At 41.2% G+C, this 25,439-nt stretch overlaps 1 protein-coding gene across 1 annotated transcript; it reads right to left on the reverse strand.

Annotated features, from left to right (window-relative positions):
* Nucleotides 1-2,879: 2,879 nt before the first annotated feature.
* LOC121329575 (CD81 antigen-like) lies at nucleotides 2,880-25,091 on the reverse strand. The gene is made up of 8 exons (XM_041275222.1): nucleotides 24,809-25,091; nucleotides 16,898-17,012; nucleotides 9,069-9,166; nucleotides 8,402-8,476; nucleotides 8,137-8,259; nucleotides 7,731-7,829; nucleotides 7,386-7,469; nucleotides 2,880-7,104 (listed from the first exon to the last, which is right to left on the reverse strand). Exons 1-8 carry the CDS (start codon nucleotides 24,872-24,874, stop codon nucleotides 7,042-7,044), a joined length of 723 nt encoding a protein of 240 aa, XP_041131156.1. The 5' UTR covers nucleotides 24,875-25,091; the 3' UTR covers nucleotides 2,880-7,041.
* Between the last annotated feature and the right edge of the window lie 348 nt (nucleotides 25,092-25,439).

Raw genomic sequence — 25,439 nt, forward strand, 5'->3', positions numbered from 1 at the left:
CAGTTTACACTTTCCCTTTTTAAATTAGTTTTTAAATAGGTTAACTAACTATTAACGAAACAAAAAAAAAAAAACCCTTCTTAATCACTCTGGTTTAATATCCGCACCTTCAGCCTTTTTATCTTTGTGACTGCGTCCTTTGTGTGGCGTGTATTGCGCAATTGTGGGCGTGTGTTGCTGTTTCTATCCGTTCGCACTGCTCTGCTGAAGGCAGCTAAGGTGTGTTACGATAACAAGGCATTCCACACCCTGCTTTATTTACATATGCTGCACATTTCAACAGACCTCAGGGGCAGAGAAGACACACACAGGCTCCAATAAACAGGTGGACCAGGGAGTGCTTTGCGAAAAAAAAAGCTTGTCGTGTTTGCCTTTCATGCATACAGTACATCTTTCTTTGGTGCGTTTTGTTTTGGGGAAATATGAGAGTATTTAAACACAGCGTCTGTTTCAGGAAAGTAGGCAAATCCTACGGTTTGAAATGCATTTATGGAAGGCAGGTCAAAAACGCATTATATTAAATATTTAGTAGGCGTATTGATTTGGACCAATCAAAATACATAAAAAACGTTATGTTCTAAATAAATATGAATTAATTACACATTTTCCACGTAGGGGCTGGTCATTTTACAGTACTACCGATGTAATGGCTGGTTATTTTACAATGGAAGGCCATCCGAGTCAAAAGAAACCGCGTTGTTTAGTAAGTGTTTCAAAATGTTTACCAATGAATTCAAAGAAAACAGTACATTTAATAACTTATCGAATTAAAAGCCATTTTACATCTGCCATTCCCCTCGAATTCGTGGCGGTATATAATCCGAAACTGGCATTGGGTAAAGTCTAGGATTAGAAGGATAGGACAGATATAAATCGAGAGATGCACCATAAACCGACCTGTATGAAGCTACGTCAGTTTCACACCTCTAAAATAGTGTAAAAGTCTTAATATATCAAAACGCTTCAAAATCTGTTGTTTTAATTTCAGAATGTAATCTGAATAGGCTTCATTAGCACTGAATAATACATATTGAAGGAGTCATATATTCTGTCGTGTTTAACTGCTTCACTTTGCACTGTTTCATGTGTTTTGGTTTTGTCACGTCCTGTGACCTGGTGGCAAACTGCCAGTTAGTTTGCTCAGGCCATCTTTGTTCTGTCTGGTCTCTGTAGGCTCTCCATTTTGCCATTGCAGGTTCTGGAAATCCAGCTACCGCTCCGGAACACGGGACTCCGGACAAAGGTATGTGTTAATCAGATTTAACTATTACACATTGAAGTCCACTTGGGTCTTCACACTATAGCTGTGCTGTCTTCGGCTTGTGCAGAGGTGAGAGAGAGAGAGAGTGAGCGAGTTACAAGGGGCTTTTTTTATATCCTTCCAAAAGACCACGTGCACATCCAATAGCGACACTGCTTGATCAATAACGCGTACTGCACGATATGACAAGTTTGAAATTATGGACATTGACGAAATAATCCTAAAATTCTAGGTAATGCACATTTTTTGGCCATACCTGTATATGATTAAACAGTATTCAAAATAATTTGTGTCTTCCAAGTTCCTGGGACACCCACACGATTCATTTTCGTGCAGGTTTGCTATCTTTTTCGAAGCTCAGTTTCTGAAAGGGGGAGTGTGCCTGATTCTAGTAATGGCATGGCTTCTCAGATAGACACACACCCAAACAGGCAAAGTTCACTGAACCTTCCTGGATTCCTAAAATGTTTAATCACAGCGAGGTGTGCAATCTGACAAGGCCAGCACAATTCTGGAGTGACTCTTTATGGGAATTTGGAAGAACATACAATTTGCATTGCCATTTTAATATTACTGCCCTATGGTGCTGTGGAGTGGATTACTGGGTATTTTGTGATAACCAAACATGAACTACTGTGTAGGGGACATGAAATCCAGGAGTAAAGGAGGGAGGCTGTTGACTGCTGTGCTTTTGTACAAGTTATCCCAGTAGTTCACGTATAACAAAGTGTAATACAGCACACTGAGAGCATGGCAAACTATCTGTCTTTCTGAATTCTGGATTTTAAAACAGGAAAGCGTTACCCCTCGGTAATGAATTTCTGGAGCCTCACCTGTTCCAAAAGTCTTACCGCCTTCACTATTAACACATGCTCTACTGTTTAGAAGTGAGATGAACCTGCCTCTGAACGCGACCTTGTAAAACCATTTTCACGTAACGCTTTTCTTAAACATTTCGTTTTAAAGCCTTGGTAACAGCCCTTTTAATTCCTCTGAAGTACACAAAAGACACAGATTGACAGCTCATTCTCTCACCAGATTCCCACAGTACAGAGTTTATACAAACATTTCCAAATTCCTCCCACACCAAGTGCAGATCCTGACACCACAAGCAGCTCTGTTACTGTGCGGGGGAAGGAGTTTATAATTCACTGCACGCAAGCTGGGAAGAGAGGAATCAACTCACAGCAAGAAGAGCTTGTGCGATTGGAACGTAGCACACAGCACCACCGAGTGCCCAAATGTTGTAATTGCTAAATGTTGTAATTTTTCCAGTGTCCCAATTATTTCATGTTTGCAGTGCATGTCAAAAAAACATCTGATATCTTTATCACAATTGGCTTTGTTTTTTGGTTTTGTTTTGTACTTTTTTAAAGGCTGTTATGGGGATTTCCCTTATAAACGTTGTCCATAGTAAATTTAAACAGAATTTAGCATTTTTCCGCTCATGTTATTTCCATGGTTGTATAATGCATTTGCCATGGTTTTTATTATTATAACCGTATCTCTCTGAGCTTTACAATGCTGTACAGGGGTCAGCATGACTACAAAGGACAATAACACTAAGAAAAGAGAAACTTGTTTTTTTCATCCAGACACAAAGATACATACATGACAGTTCTTTGCCAAGTGTTATTTATTCTTTATTTTATTACATACTGTATTCGCACTGAAGAAAGAAAAGCACGAAGGTATACAAATGTGTACGATAGTCAGTCACCAGCAACAGGCACATGCTCTATACAGGAATGATACTGACTGACTGTCAAATGATAAGCCCCTGACAGGGCAGTCCAGGACAGAAAGGGGCCAGTGCGAGAGACAGACTGGACAGCAGGGGGCCCGACAAACGTCAGTCTACCTTGGGGAGGGGGAGTGTCGAATTTTAGGTCCAATATTTGAACAAATCCCTTCGGAATGGACTTTGGCATTGACACGAGAGCATTTGAAGATAATTTGGCAGTTCTGAAGAAGCACATAGCAAATGCGTTTTTTTTTTTTGGAAATGCTATCTGGTGCTGTACAAGTTAAAGAAACTGCAGAGAGCATGTCAGTCAGTAAATGAATGGCATGATCTGCGTTTATAAAGATCGGGTTTTAATTGCAGTGCATCAGGGCTGATTGCTGTTACACAGGTTTCAAGGGCTGGCATAATATGCACCTTTCAGATTCCTACTTTGAGTGTTGCTGTGGGTTCCCCGTGTAGATTTCTCATCCCAAATTCTCCCCACCATCCAGTCCCCCTCCTCAAGACCAAGACACATTCGGAATTTGACACCCACTTTAAAACGAAAGGCACCATCACTGATAACACTGGGAAATGATCAACGTCGAGCAGTGTCAGATGGTTTCAGATTTTCTCATGTCAACTCAAAATCGGACACGCAGGCAAGCCATGAAAGAGTTGCACTCAGTTACACATGATCGTAACCCACTGGTGCTAAAAATCTCGTCGCGAGCAACACAAATAAAAATGACCATCTAAAACGAAGTGGATCGCCGAGCATTACATTTGAAACCGTAATAGGTTGATTAAAAAAAAAAAAAAAAAAAAAACCGTGCTGCATTTACACACAGTATCCCCCTTCCTCAGATCTCCACATCACAGTGCTGAATTCATTAACTTTCGTTTCCCATATTACTCACTGTGTGCTTGCCGCTGGATCACCTGTGTCTCTAAACACCATTCTTAGGTGTTACACTTAAGCAGATGTCATTAGCAGCTTGGACTGCGAAGTACTTTTCGCTTGGTCTTGACTCTTCTCATCAGATTATTACAATTACGCAGGGTGTAATCTGCGTGCAAACATCTCTTCTAGGTTATGCAAGGTAAATGATGAAAGGAATACCCTATGCAGTGGCCTTTATTTTTTCTGGGGAAAAAGGGGACATTGCTAACATGGCCAAAAATGTTATGGATTCATTTTTTAAAACAACTACAGAAACGTTGACAATTTCTTAAAATCTGAAACGCCTAAAACATTCTGCGATTGGTTGCGATGCCAGACCAGCTCCCTCCTTATCCACTGCAGTACGGAGACGTATTACTCACACAATGCTGGGGCTCAAGTCACTTTCAAAAATATCTGCTCCCAACGGAGGTCACCTCTCTGGAAAGTGTATTTTACGTTCCTTAACAATGCAACTGAATATGAACTAAAATGTTTAAAATAACAATTTCACATAAAGTAAAAAATAATCAACTAATGATATATTAAAAATGACACTATACATTTAAAATATATAGCTTTATAATACATACTTCTATTTTAAATATATGAAATCTATAGATCAACATATACTGAACAGATCTAAGTTTTTCCAATATATGCCAGTTGTTTTGAAATAGTTAGAACGAACAGTCATTTTATTTTCTACATTAACAAAATCAGCTCCAGCCAGGGTGTTTGCAGCAAAGACAGCACACAAGAAGACCACAAGGTCACGTGTACCCAGATGGGTTTTGAACATGGCTTGCTTGCTAAAGCAAAATAATGGGTTAAAAACACAGTAAAAGTTGACATATCGCCAATGTGTTTGGTTCTAGTTTTGTAAAATTAACAGGATGTTTTGCCTCTAGAGCCTCTGTCCATTAAAAACTGGAGTTTTAGAAACATTTAAAACGAGTGTCTATAACGATCAAAAAGGCAGTAGAACAAGCTGCAAAAACAGCTTGAAGTCAACACTCCAATTTATTTTGGAGGTATATCTCCTAGCTATTTAAAGGATTGCGCGGGCAGGCAGAGCAACATGTGTTAAACTTTATCAAGAACCCCTGCATTCGTAACGAAACATTAAGAAGGCCATGTGCACAGTACATAGAATATAACTGAAAAAAAAAGCAAATCACTGGCATGCATTATTTGTAAAATACATTTAATCCTAAATGTGGAAAATAAACAAAAGCGATAAAATCCAGGAACTTGGTTTTTAGATGGCAGATTGGGTTTGTTCTGAAGATCACTGTAGTTAATCATTTATTTTTTTTACATTTGTGTTTTAGAGCACATGTTGGATATCTGTGCGAGAGTAGAAATAGTAAAAAGAATTGGAACAAGGTAAAACCCTGACACCTGCAAGAAGCCATCAATATATTTCACTAGAAAGGGCTATAGTAGAAAAGGGCTGCTTTCTGTAGACTAGGGGTTAGATAGAGTGGGGTTGCAAAGTTCCGTCTTGGACATACTGCGACCATCAAGCTGAAGTGGGAAGCCAGCGGTTTCATACAGGGCAGAGTGCGAGTAGCTCAGTGGTTAGAGTTCAGGGCTGCAGTGCAGACTGGGGTTCAAGCACTGATACACCCACAGTGCAGTCATGGCAAGAATAAAGGGAATTTGAATTCAGAATCATTCCAACCCGACTAAAATCCATGCTCCTTTATTTTATTTTTTGTAATAACACCATACCAGGAAAAAGTTCTTCTACAAAAAAAAAAAAAAAAAAAAACCACAGCGTACATTTTTTACATTACAATTTGATATAGGTTTATAGAAGTTACAGTTTTTAATATGCATAGATTCTATGTGTTAACGAGCCAGGCTTGCCATAAATGAATGTAAGAGCCACAAGACCAACAGATTTGCAATTATTTTGTTTAGCTTTTTTTTTTTTTTCTGTATTTCAGATGCACACACAACAAAAAGCTGCAATGTTGTCCCAATCCACCAGGGTGCGCTTCTGTATAAAAGTGATACGGTACTATAGCACCACCTAGGGGTTCAAAACAACACTGCTGGTGTCTATTTTTGATACTGTAATATGTATTTAAAAACACAGTCTCTGCCAGTTGCACACAGATACACTAGGCAGCATGACTGTAGCAAGCATCCTTTTTTTTGGGAGCAACACTATCCATTAGCTATGCTTCTATTACAAAGTTTCACACTTACAGCAGCTTTCTATAAGCCCATGTTTTGTTGGCGCAGGATCCTCAGAAACCCCAGGTGACCATAAAAGCTTGCCTGACTGTACATCCTCATTTCCTTCACAAACACACACACACACACACGCTGACCACTTGAATCCCACATGCCTTGCTCAATTTCTTTAAGAATGCCTAACAGCAGCAGTATTGCTGCTTCTATAAGCCCACCATTGCTATAGTGGTTCTGTAGATTAGGTTTAATACAGAACAATAGAATGCATGAAGCAGAGGCAAGGATCCAGGACCAGAACTAAGAAGCAGGGCAGCATTGCATCAGCTCAACCTGGACCATCTTCAGCAAGGGGGGAAATTCAGTTTCCTCATTCCTAATGGACGTGGGGATACTTCACCAAGTCCCCAGATGACCAGGCAGCGCATTCTACAGACAGATACCCTTAATGGGGGTTTAGAAATGTGATTAATGTACCATGATACACAGCATGGATTCAGTGTGGGTTACCTAACCTTGTGATGCATTACTCAGTCTTAACCATTCTGGTAAGCCAAACTAATGCATTCTTAAAACCAGTTTTAAACCCCCAAATCAAATCACTTTTAAAACCCAAAACAAGCAATTACAGATTTTTAAAAAATACCAAAACTATAAAAGAAATATAAATGAATATAAGAGGTCATACTGTGGGTCTCTTGGGACTCCTGCATTGAGCAATACCCAACTGGTGACACGAGAGAGGCTACAAAGTCACTTTGGATTTGGGATAATTAGCAAGACTGCAAAATAAGGAGCAAGCGGCTAACTGTTTTCCAAAACAAAACAAAACGAAAACACACAAAAGACTTTTCTTAGGTCGTTCTATGGCATATAGGGAAGGACAGCCGCCAGTCTTCTCCAGCTTTAGTAGACAGAGCTGTTCCGGACTGCACAGCACAGGATCATGCTGAAAATCATCTCGAAGATCTGAAAACATAAAAATGGAGACAGTGAGCCCAGCTTTAGTAGAAAAGCAGTAGGGCAGGGATGGAAAGAAGACTCCCACTGCATAGCAGTTTGATCCACCCCCGGTTATTACTATGAGTTGAAAGAGACACAGCTGAGCTTGTTGTCTAGCAACCGTGTGTAATCACGCTCGCAGTAAACCTAGAATGAGTGAAACTGCTATGCAATAGGAGTCGTCTTTCCATCCCTCTACTGCCCTGTCGTCAGCACCCTTACAAAAGTTTATCAGCATGCATACTTACTATGATAACTGCCACAGCCAAGGCAACAGTCCCGATTAGGTAGAGCTTGGTGGTGAAGAGCTCATCAATACGACCGTGACAGCTCTGTACAATGAAGAGAGGAATACAAACAACATCAGCCACGTCTTATTCTTGTGTTTAACCCTATTAATACCAAATAGAGTTTTCTGTGACAGAACACAAGCTGTATATATGTAATTTGATTTATTCTAAATCAACATTTCTTCACTGAATTGCTGCTGCTCCTGTTTTGAGGCCAGGTCAGGTTACATTTGCCCGTAATCGAAGCAGTGAAATTTCACACTGGCAGAAGGGTTGAGCGTCTCCCTGCTCTAGAAGACTTACGGTCTGTGTGATCTTCTCCAGAAACGATTCCGACTTGGGACACAGTCCCCTCGGCATCAAGACGAGTTGCGACGCTTTATTAGTACCACAGCATTGCAACTGGAAGGAAAAAAAAAATACAAGTTACAACAGTGGTGGATGTACCATTCCCTCTAAATTGATTGGGACTTCATCTGTACATACAGCACCTCCCCATTATAATGCTACAGCAGGGACCCAGAGCTACAAGGGCTGTTTTGTGTCCCACCTGATAACCAGATGGAGAGTGCTGGTAGAATGGTATTATGGGGAAAATGGGAGCCACACCTAAGCTGCACTGTAACAGGTTCAGCCGTTTAAAGGGCTGCCTTATGAAGGGGGAACACCTTGTTTCGTAGGGTATGTTTCAGTGCAGAATCTCAGTTACCGTTTCGTGGAAGACCTTCAGAACACCCTCTGCTTTCTCCTTTCTCTCATTACTGGGTATCAATGATGCCAAAGTGGCCGAGCTGTAAGCATTGTCGTAGAACGTCTTCATTTCCTGAGTGACCTAGAAATGCAATTTAAAAAAAAAAAAAAAAAAAAAAAGTCAGCCAGCAATGTGAACTTACCCTGCGACAGCTGTGAATATTGTTGGTGCATGCTGCAGGGCCACACACTGGCATCCTGCTATTTGGAGAGAAAAACATTACCTGGTCCTTATGCATGAAGCCCCAGACTCCAGCACCCACCTCACAGGCAAACAAGATCACCAGGCAGGCAAAGAACTGCAAGCAACAAGAAACAAACCTTTATTTCTCGGAAATGGAATGGCAAACAAAGCACAGCAGAGAGACAGCACTAATTAATGCCATGAAAAACATTGCACTGCAGATAAAAGCTTGGTTTACAGATAATATGAAGTAGAACAAGGAATATAGATTCAGTGAAAGAAAAAAAAAAAACAATGGGACAGTTTCCAACATGACAAAGCAGTACCAATAGCGTGACAGAGTCGTTTCTAGGTACTGGACTGAAAACTGTCTCTGACAACACAGCCTGAGGCAGTGTGGATGACAGTTTGAAGTGGTTTGCAACTGCAACTCTCACAATGACGGTAAACAGTTGTTTTCTTAGGGGAAGGAAGGGGGGGGGGGGCAGACACCCGCATTGTTAAATGCTCTGCGCTGAAGTTAACTGCCAGTGACTGTACTCTAAGTAAAAGGTGATGGAAGGACAGCTTCTCTCTTGAAATCAACACATTAAAAATGAAAGGATTTCTTGAATATCTGCCAATAAATAATACTTAACAGCATCAGCACAGCCCTAATGTCAATCAACTACTGTACTCCAGTCTGTTACACAGTGGAGGCCTCTTACCGTTCCCAGCAGGCACTGCGATTCCTGGATGGCGCCATAGCAACCAAGGAACCCAACGAACATCATTACAGCACCCACAGTGATCAGAATATACACACCTGGGGGGGACAGAGAGAAATTGAGAGAGAGAGAGAGAGAGAGAATCAACGTGGTGCACTTAAATAAAGAGCTTTAGGGGCAGTTAACTATCTACCTCGAGGTGAAAGAGGATAGTAAAACTATTTTATAAATGTATCCAAAACCGCACAGACAAAATCACAGAAAAAACAACCAGAAACCTTTTGGCCAGTGCATTCATTTGTGTAAATCATTCTGAAACTGCAGTTCATTCAACAAGCTCATTCTGCAGTTTACTATTCTACCACAGAACACTTTTGCAGCATTTGCAGTGAGCTTGCTGCAGTAAAAATACAGAGGGGAGTAACAACATGTCTGACCATCAGAGATTCCTCAAACTCTAGCCTCCATTTTAGCAGCTGGGAGACAGGGAGATGGGAGGGGCTTGAAACCAGAGCAGAGAGATGGGGGCAGGCTTGGGGGAGGCGTGTCATCATAAGGAAGATGAGCCAAGGTTCTGCTCTGTTTCCACACTCCCTCACTGCAAACATTCCACTCTGCAGATTCCAATCAATATTCCTTATTAGGGCACGGGATTAAAAAAGGCACCGTGCACTTTAAAAGGTAGCACTATTAAAAATTTTCCCCCTTGTAGCCCTTACGAAGCAATCTGAAAAGTTAGATTTGACTTGCCCTTTGAGAAAAACACTGAAAAAACTTTTTTCTTGACGAGCGCACTCTGATAACCATGGCAGCACAGCACCGGGGTGTGCGTGACAGTGATAAATGGAGTGGGATGAAGGGATAAGAGAAAGGGGGGGCTGAATCTCTAGCACAGAGTTCTCTCTCTCTCTGTGTGTTGGTGGTTTTTTTTTTTTCCTTTTCTTATTCAGTTCTACTAATGCAACAAATTGTTGCCAGGCAGTGAAGTAGGCGGAAGGTCCCATTCTCGCGACCCTCCCCAGACGAGCAGTCTGTCGGTGGGAGTTTAGAATTAGGATCACTCTAACTGGCTCAGTGTAAGAACCAGTTAGATGCATCACCACCTTAAACTCACAATGGCAACATGATGAGAGAACCCTTTAATCTCAAGCTACACACACATTTTTATATATATATATATATATATATATATATATATATATATATATATATATGAGAGAGAGAGAGAGAGAGATTGTATATATATATTAGCTCAAAGATCCAGCTGCCCAACGTTTTGATAAATTGTACATCTATCTCTCAAGGGAGCATGTGTTTGAATCAAAACATTGGAGGTATTTATTTATATGTGTTTGATGGCGTTATTGTTTATATTCAAATCCATGATTTATTCTTACATGTTGTAATGGTGTTCTATATATTGTGACATCATTTTTACTTATATCTTTAAATCTATATTAATTCTAATGAACATTACTTTATATAAACATATTTATATTATTATGCAATGCTGGCTCTGAGGATCTGCCTCCCCAGTGCATCAACATGCACAACTTTTGAATTTATTTTGTTTATTTAACTTTTAGAATTAATTCTTTTCTGTTGAGTCCCGCTGGCATAATCATGTTCAGTCTATTTATCCATTTACTTTCTTTTATTCTTCTATCGGCCGCATTGTCTAATTTTAGCTGTTCTAATACTACAAACTTTACATCATTTATGTCACGTCCTTGACTGGTGAAGTGCTGTACTATTGGTTCATTAATTTTTTTTTTTTTTTTTTTATTTCTAATTAATGAAAGGTGGTTCTGAATTATTTTATATAAAGTTGTTCCAGTCTCTCCAAGTGTGTGTGTGTGTGTGTATATATATATATATATATATATATATATATATATATATATATATATATATATATATATATATATATATATATGCTTTTAGCTTTGAGATTCAAAGTTTTTCATTTTTTTTTTTTTGTCTTTTCGGGCCCCCGGGACAGGAAATTCCTTGGCACTCCCCTCGAGCTTCTGTGAACGCTGTGGTCTGCCCTCGGCTGCTCCCTGGAAAATTCCCAAACACCTACAGCTCACTGAAGAGGACTCTCCAACAGAGTGGAATGTCTAGTGACCAGACCAACCTTGAAAATCAGAACTCTCCTGAGACTAAAATAAAACCGATTCCCGGAGAGGGGCTGAATCGTCATCTTACAATCACTACCCTTCAATAAACAATTTTGTAACAATTATTTCAAATGTTTAATTCAGGTGGTAGTGTTTTTGAATAATTTATAAAAAAATAAAAAAAAGGAAAAATGATATGGTAGCTGTACAGATTTCTTAAACCCTGCACTCAAGCACTCAAGTGTGGGTCAAGCCCGCCTCATTCCATTAACTGGGAGAATGGATTTCCTTCATGTCACAAAAAAAAACCCGATTCATTTAAAAATCCATCGGGCGACGTTAACCGAATCATGGAGCGATTTTCTTAATTGCGGCTCTGCAGCAGTGAAACCACGAATCCAATTTGGAGGCAGATCCCTTTCTTCCAGCACGGCGCCATCCATCAGTGTGACATTTATTAATCTGTCGTGTGAAGCATACAGGAGTGCCGCTCTAAGGAAGGGCCAGTCTCTCATTGGCTCGGGGGCGTGGCCAATCCTGAAGGGCTGAAGAGTGGGGCATGATGTCATATCTGCTGTCTCTGGGACAAATGCTGTCGTGTGGGGGGGGAATCCATGGGCAAGAAAATGAAGGAGGATCAATGCAGAATGGCTTTGCTAACATTTCCTATTGGTTTTAACTTTTATTTACCTTGTGGAGCAAAAAGTCTAGTCTTGAAGTTTTAACTACTTCCCTATAGGAGTTAAAAGAAACACGGTACCCACAATGACCCTTTTGCACCGGAAAATAAAACATTAGCAAAATAGCATGGGTATTATTATTATTATAAGAAAAACATTGATTTTAAAACCCCTACCAAGTCATGCATCATTAGAAATATTTATCCATAGTCTACTTACACGCCTGTTCAAGGACTTTTTTTTGCACTTGGCATTATCAACTTCACACAGTGTTTTTTTGTCTTCGGAAATGGTTTACACCCCCACCGTCCCACTCTACAACAAAAATCTCTGTAAGGTATGTGGTGGTGGCGGCAGGAGCCCCACCACAGCCCTCTAAACAGAAACAGATGGGCCTGCAATGCACATCGCAGCGCTAATGGGAAAACCACACGCTCCAGGGGAGGGGGAAAGGGCGAGGCAGGGACGGAGGCGGCTCCTTCCAGTCACTGCTTCATCGAGCCTCTTGCTCAGTCAGCATCAGTGTCTGGACCCAAGTTTACGAGACACATGTTCTGTTGCAGGCTGTGTTGCAAACAGTGCAATGAACTGTATATATTTCTCATTCGCCTGCAAAGGAATCCAAAATTGTTATTACCAACAAAAGAAAAAAAAACATTTTAATATTGCAATGAAGTGCAGCAGTGAAGGTAAACATGTTTGCTTTCTCAATAAAGAAATATTTATTTATAAGAAAGACACAACCCCACCCATCATTTTCAAATCGCCTGGACAGATTCTGGCTCTGGGAAATAAAGCCTGTTAGTTAAATGCAACAGATTGAATTGCTCATTTCTCTCTTTTACACAGCAGTAAAACCCTGCAAGCCTGCCCATCTATTTCTGTGTTCGGAAGAACGAAGACACAGAGTTTTATTATGTGTTTAAAAAGTGAGTCACTGCGTCTTTGAAATGGAAGCAGACGCAGCTTGGGGAGGAAGTTACTACAGATGGAAACTATTTTGCAATGTTTCCAGGCTCCTGGCCTCGCCCCTTGGCCAGACCTTGCACACAGCTGTGTAATGTCAAGAGAGCAGAGAAACACCTCGACAAAAATCAAACGCTGTGCCTTTCTGCACTGGCCACAGCAGGTCAGATTCTCAGAGCAAACGATTCCTTTATCCCTGGGCACCAACACTGAGTTTACTGAATTTAGTTTCTTTTAGTACTCCTAAATCACATCATCATGTCTGGCCAGCTAAAGTGAACTGAAGTTCAGAACGGAAGCACATACTTCCCATAACAGCCTTTATAAACTAAGGAGACATAATGAACCTCAATATGCAGGCAAATCAATAGGTCAGGCAAGAGAACACTGTACCAGCAAGGACGTAGTTATTTGTCAATGCAAAACCGATACTAAATTCGTTTGGGTTATAATTAAAAATCGCATTTGTTGTTAACACCATTGTTAAAATCATTATTCCACTATTCTTACTAGTTAGGTACACTTAATTAAATTACAAAATCAATCCAAAAGCCCATGTCTGAGGCTTCAACAGGTAAACTGAATGTTGAGCAGCCCAAAGCATTCCCACAATCCCACTACAGCGTTCTCCTCTACTGCTGGCGTCCCAGTGGGAAATGAATTTATCCATTCATATCTGCGCTGGGAAAGTCGGTTGGTGGAATTGATTCTGTTTTGTATCAGTCTTTCAAAAATCAGAAAGATGCTCTTTTAAAAGGCCACTTCTGTTGAGTAGACTGTGTATCACTTTCACATTGACCTCGATCAGCCCTTCTATTTAGGCAGGAATCTGGAGCAGGGTAATTAAACGCCTGTGTGCCTCCGTCTATTAAGGAGTCTGTTGCCATCGTAATCGATTAATGCTTTTCCTGCTGGACTTCATTCCGTTCCAGAACTTATGTTTTACTGCTGCATTTCTGTTCACCCTCCCTCGACCAGATTATATACTGATAAGCATTATGTTCATGGAAAATAAATAGACAGACATGTTTTGGGATGATTACATGAGCAATGCGCCAGTTTTTTTTTCCAGCTATTATGCAAGACCCATCTTAGTAAGCTGACGTGAATTTCCACCCCTCCTCCTCCTCCTCTTGCACTCAGAGGTGGTCTCGCATCTACAATTTCCACTGCTCATCTTTTCCAGAATGAAAAGAAAGCGACACACTTTCCATTGCTGCATGACCAGCAAGTTCAGCAAGTTAGCCGAAATAAACAAAGAAAAACTAAAACCGAGAGTCCGACTCTTGATTTATATAAATCCTGTGAAAGACTGCCAATGAATTCTGCTTCCTGCTTCCCTTGCCGCTATTTGGATGTTTTCGGTTACTTCCTCAAACCCGGTCAGAGAGGATGGCAGGTTGAAAAAAAAGATTTTAAATAAATGGAAACCCGTTGTCAGGACTAAAAAAAAAAAAAGAAGAAGGAACAATAGAGAGGGAAGACTGTGTAAATGGGTCTGAACAGGAAGGCTGGAGGTCATTTTCAAACAAGGATTTATTGTTCTTTCAGCCTTGACAGCATCCCCGATAAGGGTTCCTTCCGCATTCTGGTTGTCGCCACATGCCTACAACCCATTCACAAACTTGGTCAGCGTCAGCTGGCCCGTTCTGTCCCAATTCAGCTGAATTCTGTCTAATCTCGTCCTGCGAGAAAATGATTATCATAATGCTACCATTCTCTTTACTGTGCACCTCCAAGCACCAAGCCACAAGAGAGACATACTGTACCATTGGTTAATGACGGGCAAACAAAGGAAGGTGCACAGTAAACAATTTTAAAACTTATTTATTTTTTGTTGTTTTTGCAACATTGCCTTGCCCTGGGACAGCAGCTCATCCCAACAGATAACCTGCAGCCTTCTGTTGCAGCTGGAACCCTGAGCATGACAAAATATATTATCAAACCGCAGGGACCAGAGCATACATAGAGGACAGAATGTTAATGCTATGAAAGTTTACAGATATGAATTTGAACTGGAAGGAAAAGACTGTAGGGCACAGCCAGGACCATTTGGGAACTATCACTATATTTACAAATATAAGTACTGCTAATAAAAGAGGCTACTGGTGCGAATGAATACATAACTGGCATCGAATGTACCCCTTATTTGAATGGTTCCCTTATTTATTTTGTACTACTTTTTATAATAAAAACATAAAACACTTGAAGCTTATCTAAGAATTTGAAAAGGCTCGTCTCCCACAAAAAGTCATTGCTTTAAAAAAAAAAAAAAAAAAAAAAAAAAAAAAAAAAAAGAGTTGAGAAATAGTGTTTCTCAGAGTTCCAGCCCCACCGCTGCTGAACAACTCTGCCCCTCAGTCACGCCCCCATACTGCCCAGAGGTCATGAACTCACCCCTATGAACTAAAACCGAGTGTCTGAAATAAGCACAGCTGCTGCCGAGGATCAGCCCTGTCTGCAACAAGAAAACCTTTCTTCCTTGAACACAGCTGCACAGCTCTGCAGGGTCCCTGCGTTTCTCATTGCTGGGGACCCTTCTCACATGTACTGGGCCAGCATGTCAGCGTTTCTGTCATCAAAATAATGCATGCCGTAGGAAACTGAATGCAGAAATCAGACGGATTCACAAACTGCAATTATGTTTACTAGTTCATTAAACAAAATTAGCATTCGTAAGACGCTCTGTATTTAAAAATATATTGATCTGTGATCAAGTTAGTCATTTCTCAATATAAAATGTTTGATATAATATCGATCACAAACTGGCATGACCAATGAAGAGATGTATTACTTTACAGGCAGGCATACTAAAAAGGGTTAATACCAGGACTCCATTTCAGCGGAGCGCTGCAGTGAGCGTTTAACAGAGACACCAGCAGAGCCAAACAGAGATGCTTCAAAACAGCCATCTCAGACAGCGTTCCCCTCGTAATCCAAAGCGTTTGGACAGAGGACAGCAGAGACAACAAAACACACACACAGGCAAGAACCACACTGTTAATCACCCTAATAAAAAAAAAAAACACTTTCAAAACACCAGCTTGTGGTTTGAACTGAATTCTTGGAAAACTGACTAACAGTTTCTAGTTCGGCTCTGCATGCTTTAACAGGCCAGTTTCTGTTCCATTTCCTGTAAAACATTTCTCAGCAGATTGTGGCCAAGGAAGGAGCAATAGAAGCACTGGAAATAAAAATGGAGAGGGAGGGAGAGACTCAGAAGAGCCACTCTGTTACTTTTTGCAGGCTGTGGATCTGTGATGTTTATGCAATACCTCTCTGTGCTTCACCACCCTTTTCTATGGTTCATCGCTAGGCACCTTGTAAACCACAGCAAACTTCACTTACCTGCTTTGAAGGAGGCACAATATATTTTATAGGGATTTTGACCTCTAATCCCATGTTAAAAATGGTAGTAAAGCCATTACTGTTTTGAACCTCCCCATTGCTTAGCAAAGAATCAGCCAGGCCAAAAAAAAAAAAAAAAATTGCAACTTGAACTGAAGATCTCCAACAGACATATCCTGTGCAATGCTGCAGAGAGCACAGTGTTGCTTCTGCAAATCACCTGCAGCCTGCATACATCTATGTATATATCCATGTACATATATATTATAATTGGGTTTGCATTGCTCTGGCATTTGCAGCCCAGCGCTGGCTTGCATGCTGACCTTTAGATTCAGATCATTTCCTTCATTTGCAAGCACTTAGAATCGAGTGAGCAGATCAAAATACCTGCAATAAACCTTCTGGCATTTGCTTTGCATAAAGAAAATGAATAGGGTTTGATTGACTCTCTGCACAGAACAGTAACTCTTAGAAAAGTTTACCATGGTATTTGTTTGCAAAGTATTTTTGTAGTTTTCCACAAGGTTATATTGTCCATTTACTATAGTTTACCCTGGTTTGTCATGTTTATTAATATGCATTAGCATACATCGCTATTCTTTACAATGCTTACCTATGCTTTGCCATGCCTTCACTATGCTTCATTACACTTTGCTGTGTTTTCACTATGGTAGACTTCTCTAAGGCCATGCATGCAAAGGACACTACTTACAGACATAGAAGGTGCTGGGGGGCTGCTCGCCATCCAGCTGTAATCCCATCAGCTCACTTGTCTGGGGCTCATGTCGGAGCCACAGGGACACTCCAAGGATCACTCCTCCAGCCAGCTAAACACCATCCGGAAAAACAACGGTCAGTATCCACACATCCGAACGTGCACACTATTTAATTGGAATTACACAAGCTCCCAACCCCCCCCCTCCCCCCCTCCTTTTTTTGCATCAAAACTGCAGGGAAATCCATGTAGGTGTGACCCTTAGGCCTTAAACTAAGCAATAAGCGATGAATAGAAGTCACATTGTAATTGTGTTCAGTTTACGCAGCTGTTGCTTATTTGAGTTTCACAATCTAAGCGAGCAAAATAGGATCAGTCCAGCCTTAAAACCCACAGGATTCAGCACAGACCAGAAAGCGGTAAACCAAGCATGTATACTGATCACAACATGGTGGTGAAACTCAGTCAATAGGTCTGAAAAAACATCTCCGTGCTCTTAACGAATGCATTCTTGTCTCTTGTGTTGACTCACTTTGCATTTCTCTTTTAGCCCTCGCATCACAGCGACTGGTATGCTAGGATTTTAAAATCAGGAGCTGTCTCCATAACGATTAAAACACACTCAACAGTGCTAGGTTAAGAAACTCTAATTCAACAGCACAGGTTTCTACAAGAATCTTAAAATGTCTCCAGTGGCCTCCCAAACTACTCTCAGAGCAGCTGGTACACCAGAGTGTAACCACTAACCTGTCCCCCCTGCAACACGAGTGAATGTAAGAAATACGACCTAGAACAACCTACCCGTGGTTCATAGTTTTGTAAAAATCACAGATGTGTAAAGAGAGAGCTTGAAAAATATCACAGCATAAAAACCGTTAATATTTAGAAACGGCAAGACAACAGCCGCATAACGCAATGCGACACCTCTGATGTAAATGTACAGACACTCGCATGAACTGAAGACTCTACTATTGTAATTAAAACAAGTACAGGCAGCGGCAGAGTTGCTGCTTTATGTCTGGTAGCCAGTAAAATTCTGAGACGTTTATGATACATTATTAATAGCAAACGTAAGAGCATGTCATAGACCAGTGACTAGCTGACCGACAATCTAACAGACCGACTAACAGACAATGCTGAATTTAGGATCAGATTATGTCAGTGCACTGTACATGCCTGTATTGTTTTTTTCCTTACGAATGCTCTGGGGTTCTAAACGGAACAAAAGACAGTGCTGAAGTCAGTCTCATCAATACAACAGCTACATTGTTCTGCAACAGACTGTCCTTCAATCGCAGTAGCTGGCTTTAGAGCGACAGTGATTGAGAGGGGCAGGCATTCCTTTAGTGTCTGCTTGTGCACAGGAATGCTGCTGTAAGCCTTTAGTGTTTAACAAACCACGGCAACAAAGGAGTGTGGGGGGGGGGGGGGCCCCATGGACAGTGATAGCACCTGCATAGCAGCGCGGGAGTAAGGAGCTGTCTCTGTGCGTTTGTAGCAGAGTCCCTACATGCCAAACCTCCCAAAGGCACTGTGCGCACACTGTTGACAGGCATTCTGTATTTTAAGAGGCTCTTAGGAAAATAAGAATGGACCAGAAGGCCTAGTTTGCAGTTGTTTATTTTAATGAAAGGCGAGGGGCAGACAATGGCACTGGATGAAGGCACCATGAGAGACTCACTCCTCCCAGAGACTGAAGTATTTGTTTTGCGGTATGTACCAATATCCCCTGGAGGCTAAACATCACACCCAGAGCCACACTCAAAACCAAGACAAAGAATGGCATGAGGGCAGACTGCCAGGGTCAGTTCACCTTTTACTGCATTCTCCCCCTTGTGAATCATCCAATTCGCAGCAAGTAAAAAAAACACACCGACCATTACAGAAAGTCTCATCAGATCTGTGTGAGAGAGGATGTGAAACACCCCTGCATGTGTGGCAGCGAGTGAAAGGAAGAAAGAATGTGCGGAGGGGCGTAGAATTGTATTTGCCATTTACACAAAAGACCAGAGAGACCAAGAGTTCCCTCGGCATTGCTAACTTTCCTGTTACTCATTCTATCCTTGTGTGCGGCTGCAAATTGGTCTACTTAGGAAATTCCAGCAGTGAGGTAGTCAGTTACTAAGCAACGAGATAAATATTGTTGCTGCTGAAGGGAGATGCCACTTAGCAACTGCACAGAGACAGAAGCTAGTGCAGCCTTTCTCACACACTACAGCACTGACCAACGCTTCGCTTTTTATACCCACTTATGACTTAAGACCTTAGCCAACCTTTCCATCCTGCAGCTACTGCAAGCTGTATCCTGCTAGTTTTAATAATGTTACAATTGTCACCCCAGAAATACAGCATTGGCCTTTCTTTAGAACATGGTTGTTTGTTGGCAAAATTAAGGCTGCACTAAACTGCAAAACCAGGGGGGGGGGGGGGGGGGGGGGGGGGGGGGGGGGGGGGGGGGGGGGGGGGGGGGAGGGGGGGGGGGGGGGGGGGGGGGGGGGGGGGGGGTATCACTGGAATTCCATAACATGAAAACCTCAGCTGACTAAGCCATCCTGCCGTATCGCCATCAACCCTTCCAACATTCTCTGATTTTGGCACCTCCTCCTCCTCCCCCTCTCTCCCTCCCTCAGCTCAGCTGTCACCCAGACTCGCAGGCCAGCGTACAGACCACACCCAAGCAGAATGTCACTGCACCATGTAAAGCAGCCCCTCTGTAGCCCGCTGGTGTTACAGATTGCTTTCAATATAGCCAGTTGTTCTTTTAGTATTACTTTTGGTGGTTTTTTTTTTTTTTTATTAATATGTATTTCTTAGTAAAAGCCCTTATCCAAAATATTTGGACATAAGACTATTTGCTCTTAAAGGAAATTAGTAAGTACAGTAAATGGAGAAGAACGATTTCAAAATACGTGCAACTATAAAAAACATGAATACGGTTACCTTTAAGAGTAAAATCAAATACAAGATACAGAAAATAGTTATAATTGAGAGCAGTAATAGAATACAGCTAAGTGTGGATCACTTCAGTGCAAGTACTGGAACAATCGTGTGCCATATAGTCCAGTGTAGTCGAGAGTTGAGGTTTACAGGTGCTGTCTGAACAGGTGTGTTCATTTTCATCACAGCTCTGTTCTTGCGACCGAGCCACATTATTTCCGAGATGCCGTCAGCCAGAACGAAAACAAGCTGCATCTTAAACACAGAAACCAAAGAAAATACTTGCAGCCGCACGCTCTGGGGGAAATGTCACAGCCTGTTATAAAGGGTAATAGAAATGCCCGGTACAGATAGACCATGGCGTTCCTTACTCTCTTCCAGCTATAGAAATCAACTATGCCCCACTGCTGACCTATTGCTTACTCAATATTTCCACCACGGCATCATCCATGAACTCTGCTCCCAAAATGACTCTGTACCCACGGCATCAACACTGCAAACAGCTCATCTTTTATTTGAAATCTGTTATTACGTAGGGGTGAATCTAACCACACCACAGCCTTTCCGCTGTACATGCATGGCACCTGGAATGCACAGCGCTCTCTACCCCCCCCCCCCCCCCCCCCCCCCCTTGCACAGTTCACGGCTGCTTTACACTGGAGTTTCGTTTTTTTTTTTTTTTTTTTTTTAAATGCAGACCCATAGACAGAGATCTAATTTAGTGAGCTGCTAAAAACATACAGCCTGCAGCAAGCTGGACAGTGCATGAGTATAATTGGAATGCATCAGAGCTCGCTGCGCTCTCCACCCACACCCCCCCCCCCCCCCCCCAGAGCAACAGTTCACGTGCTCAAGTGTTACACTGGCGTTTCGTTTCGTTTTTTTTTTTTTTTTTTTTTTTTTTTAAATGCAGACCCCATGACAGAATCTATTTTAGTAAAAAATACACTTGCAGCAAGCAGAACAGTGCAGAGTATAATTTCAGATGGATCAGCCTGCACCTAGCCCATCCTCTGGAGATATATATTTAAGCGATAGAGTGTGTCGATGCAGCCTCTACCGTGTGGTAGATGACCGCGACTGGAGTTATGCGTCCCGAGCCGAAGGCGAGGGCTCCAGCGAAAGTCAATGTCATCTACCACATGGTAGAGCCTGCATCGACGCACTCTATCGCTTAAATATGTATCGTCAGAGGATGGGCATTGAAAACGATTTCTTTATTTTCTCTTAAAAAAAAAAAAAAAAAAAAAAAAAAAAAACTTTTAAAAAAAAAAAAAAAAAAAAAAAAAAAACTTTAAAACCTATATTTACTTTGAACTTCTGACATTTTGCCAGTTAACACTCCGCTGAGGAAAATAGTCCAACATAATTAGAAATAGAATGCATGTAGAGAAAACTATTATTATTATTATTATTACTAACATATTTATTGGGGTCTTACTCTTTCTTATAATTTATCTGGAGATGTACAACTGTTGAGTAGTCCGTGTAGTCAGACTCGAAACGTGTTGTTGGAGGCGGGGTGTCATTCAAGCAGGCAGGGAGTGGACTGGCTGGTGCTGAAAGAACTCAAACCGGGTTGGGAGTTTGACCGGCTATTTTTGGAGGAAGGTGTTGTTTGGATCCAGCCGATGACAGAATTGTGGACCAATCGTGTCTTCCCTGTTGATTTGCTGTCCAGTAGCTGCGAATTGAGCCTTCGTTACAATGTCCTATCACAGACATGATTTCCCTCGTCTCTAGACCAGCATCAGAAAGTATGTTTAAGTAGTTTTTTATGTTATCAGATTAGTTGCATCTTAGAATTTTAAGGGGAAAAGCCGGTATTTGTGCGCGGATTGATTTTAAAATATAATTTACAGTGAAGCACTTCAACGTTCCAGAGGGCATCTATGCAAAATAGAAGCCTGCTAGATCTGGAAGCCGATTGGCTGGTCACACTCAAATCGTTTTCTAAATATATGCAATGTATAAATAACCTCAACGTGTGTGCCTGCTATACAGTTTCAGGATTTTATATTTAGAACTATAGTGTGCAGCTCAGGATCATAGGCATTAGGGATCACGTTACCTTCCAAAACACACACACCACCACAGGAACAGGCACAATTGGGCATCTAATATTTGGAACATGTCTTGGTCTCAAAAGCCAGAGACGAATTATCAGAACACAGCTCAGAGTCACAGTTATTTACTGCACATTTATGAATGTTTTTTTTTTTTTTAATGAACTGGATCCCTGTCCCCATCATGGGACTACCCAAACAGACTCTGGCTGGGATAGCTGGCAGCTTGGGTCCCTGCATGTCAATGCCCTCAGATATTTAGGAGGCATGTGCAAGCTTTACCAATGTGGGATATCCCAGAGTCAAGCCATACCACCTCATTTAGTATGAGTTTGCCTGAGCAATCAGTACTAGAATGGATAACCTGTAATGGACCCTTGAGGTCACCAGTAAGGAGTGTTGCGGGGTTACTGGGAAGATGTCAGCCAGTAAAGGACAGTGGTCCTCATTTCCAGTCCAGGTCTCTTCATCCCAAGCCATTTTAACAGGTCCTTCAAAAGGATCAACACAACTATTTACAACATTATCAGAATAAAGACATGCGCTGGGATTGCCCTTGAGGACTGGAGAGAGAATCGCTGATACTGCGGCACTGTGGCGTCACCAGGTTGTTAAATAGAGATGCCTGTTCTGGGGATCTCAATAGAGGATCCTAGTGCTCTGTTCTCAAGAACAGAGGTGGTGCCCTGGACACATTCCAATGTGTTGAACCTGACTCTGACCCCCTCCCCCGATCCCTAAGCTGTATTTTGCAACATTATCTCTGTAAGTAAGTTTTGCAGAGCACAATGATAGAGCTTCCAGACATATGGCGAAATACTAAAGAATGTTTTTTTGTTTTTTCACCTTTGTTTACATTTAACAATAACAATTGCCCATTTCTGGTCGCCGATATATCTGAATTTCGTTAATCGCAGTTTTGTTTTGCACTTCTCCAATCACATAATAGTAATTTGTTAATTTTCTTCATCTTGGTTTGAAAAGTTTTCAAACGGTCTAGAAACGAGATGCCATCGCACCGATAAATCCGTGAAATTGGTGGGGTATGGGATTTGTAGTTTTTAATATGGGATTAACAGTGGGCAGTGGACACCAATAAACTACATTCCCAGAGTACATTACGAGTGAGCCATGAGATTTATGATCAGTGGTTTAAAAAAAAAAAGTTTTATACTGTCAGCTTAAAAAAAAAAAAAAAAAATCACGTTTAATTTTCATAGTTAACCTTTAGGAATGTCTAGTGGCACATTTTTAGGATTCGCATTGTAGAGCCCAGTTATGCTTGTTTCTGATTTAGTTGAGACTAGTCTCCTCAGTTAATATTGAGGTGTACCAGCCGCTCGCTGTGTTCGGACTGTTTTCTCTAAAACATCGCTATCCTGTTAGTTAAGAAAAGGCGTAATGCAAAAGCTTGTTTTAACATTGTTTATTACGCCAGACATAGACCCGCGCTAGGAACTGTATTGTCATATTTTCCAGTTCCTTTAACTTCTCAAATTAATACATTTGAAATCCGGGTAGTAAAAAGAGACCCGGGTATTGTCGGGTAATTTAAAAACCAGGCTTTTCGGTGCCTGTGCCGACCTCTGAAATAAATAATGTTTAAGTTTGCAAGTAGTTTGTTACACAAGAGAATTCAGCCTGCCCGTCTGATCTCCTGACTCCATCTTACTCATGAGGGCCCTGCATACTTTATATATTACTTGCGTCCAGTTTTAAACATCTCAAATATTCCCCCGAGACGCTTTCTATTTACACATACGTGTTTGCTACAGTATCACGTGTGTTTTAATTTATTTTTTGTCCCGCCCCAGTGACATATCAATTAATCAAAGTGGCTCTGTTTTAATAAAAAAAAACAAAAAAACAACACAAGAACAAAACGACACACAAAATCCCGTCCTGCCCCCCACCAAGACAAGACCAAAAAACTACAAGGGAGGAATTAATAATTTTCCAGTGACACATCATGAAGACCACAGTACCTGTAACCCTTTATTCAAATCAATACCTATATGCACGCTTTCAAAAAGCACCAAGAAAAAATTAATATCCCCACCCAGCCCTGCTTCATCATACGGCAAACAAACTTATCTTCTGAGCCTTAACAGAAACTACATAAACCCGCTGTAGTGATGACCCTTATTGAGCAGAGACGATTAGCCGCTATTCTAGATGGGTTATTCTGGTCTTTGCAATAGGCAAATGAAAAGTATAGACTGTTTTTCTTTGCACTGGCTGTTTGGTAATTCTTTCGGCACTGTGGTGCATTAACCATGCATAAGGAAACCTCGGATTAAAGAAAACCTCAAAAGTGCATTCGAAGAAAAACTCACGTGACGTGACAAATTTATTTCATAGCGCAGTGGTTATAAATTAGGCTGTCGTGTTCAGCCCATGGGACGCTGCATGGCAATTATTAAAACAACGTACACAAAAACCCCACATCGCGTCGCGTATCCAATAACACAAAAAACAGAGCAAACTGGCGTGCGAGAGCCAAGGGCACAGCACTTCGCCTGGAAATAAACACGTCGCTTCTTTTTCTATTTACTGAAGCAGGCAAATTAGCTGCAAATACAAAGAAACACAACTAACCGAGAATAAAAAAAATATATATATATATCCGCTATCCGCTCCCTAAAATTCTCATTTTCATCTGACAAACTGTTAATTTGCAACCATGCACCGGCAGCTCTACCGCCGATTAGAATTAAAGCAAGTTCCCGTTATGTTTTCCGTATCGATTCAGAAGTATAACTCGATTTAATAACAGCGCAGCACACGCATTATGGAGCACTATTTTCATTGATTTTCCCAACGAGGTCACGTTGGGAAAAACATGTCTGTCCCCCCCCCCCAGCACATGATTGAAGATTTTTTTTTAAAAAAAAGGCAAACTCACCCAGAAAATGAAATTAAAGATGAAAAGCAGGTATTTGATACATTTGGTGCAACCTTCCACTCCCATTTTCTATTCGGTTCTTTTATTTTACGCTTGCGAAGAAAACATGCAAAGATGAACTAACTGCTCCTTCTAAGACGAGGGAAGTGAAACACTATTGTCCAATCTGTGCTAGACTCAAACAAGAACTGAGACGGGAGGAAGAAGGCAAAGCGAGGCAAAACCCAATTTCTCTCTCTCTCTTTCAGAAGTATAACTCAAACCGAGGCGTTGATGTGAGTAAGAGGCTTTTTAATGTACAGTGAAGGCTACGAAAAATCCCCGCCCCTCGCAATGGAAGGCACATGGTTTCCGGGAAATGCAGTTACCCAGATGTGAAAATGGCAAATCCAATTATTTTTAGCAGAAAATACACCACCTCCTCCCCTCAAGACGAGATGTAAATATATGCCTCGTAAAATAAAAAAATAATAAAAAAAAAAAGTTTTCCTAATTAGTTTAATAAATACTTTTGCTCTTTGTGTGTTCTAGTGGTTAGAGCTGAGGGACTGGGAGCCAGTGACTTTCTCAGTTTTGTATTTGTACCCTATTGTAAACCCCAATATCCCCGGGCTTGCTTTGATGGTAACTC

This window comes from Polyodon spathula, chromosome 17 (assembly GCF_017654505.1).
Source record: "Polyodon spathula isolate WHYD16114869_AA chromosome 17, ASM1765450v1, whole genome shotgun sequence".
Taxonomy (NCBI): Eukaryota; Metazoa; Chordata; class Actinopteri; order Acipenseriformes; family Polyodontidae; genus Polyodon; species Polyodon spathula.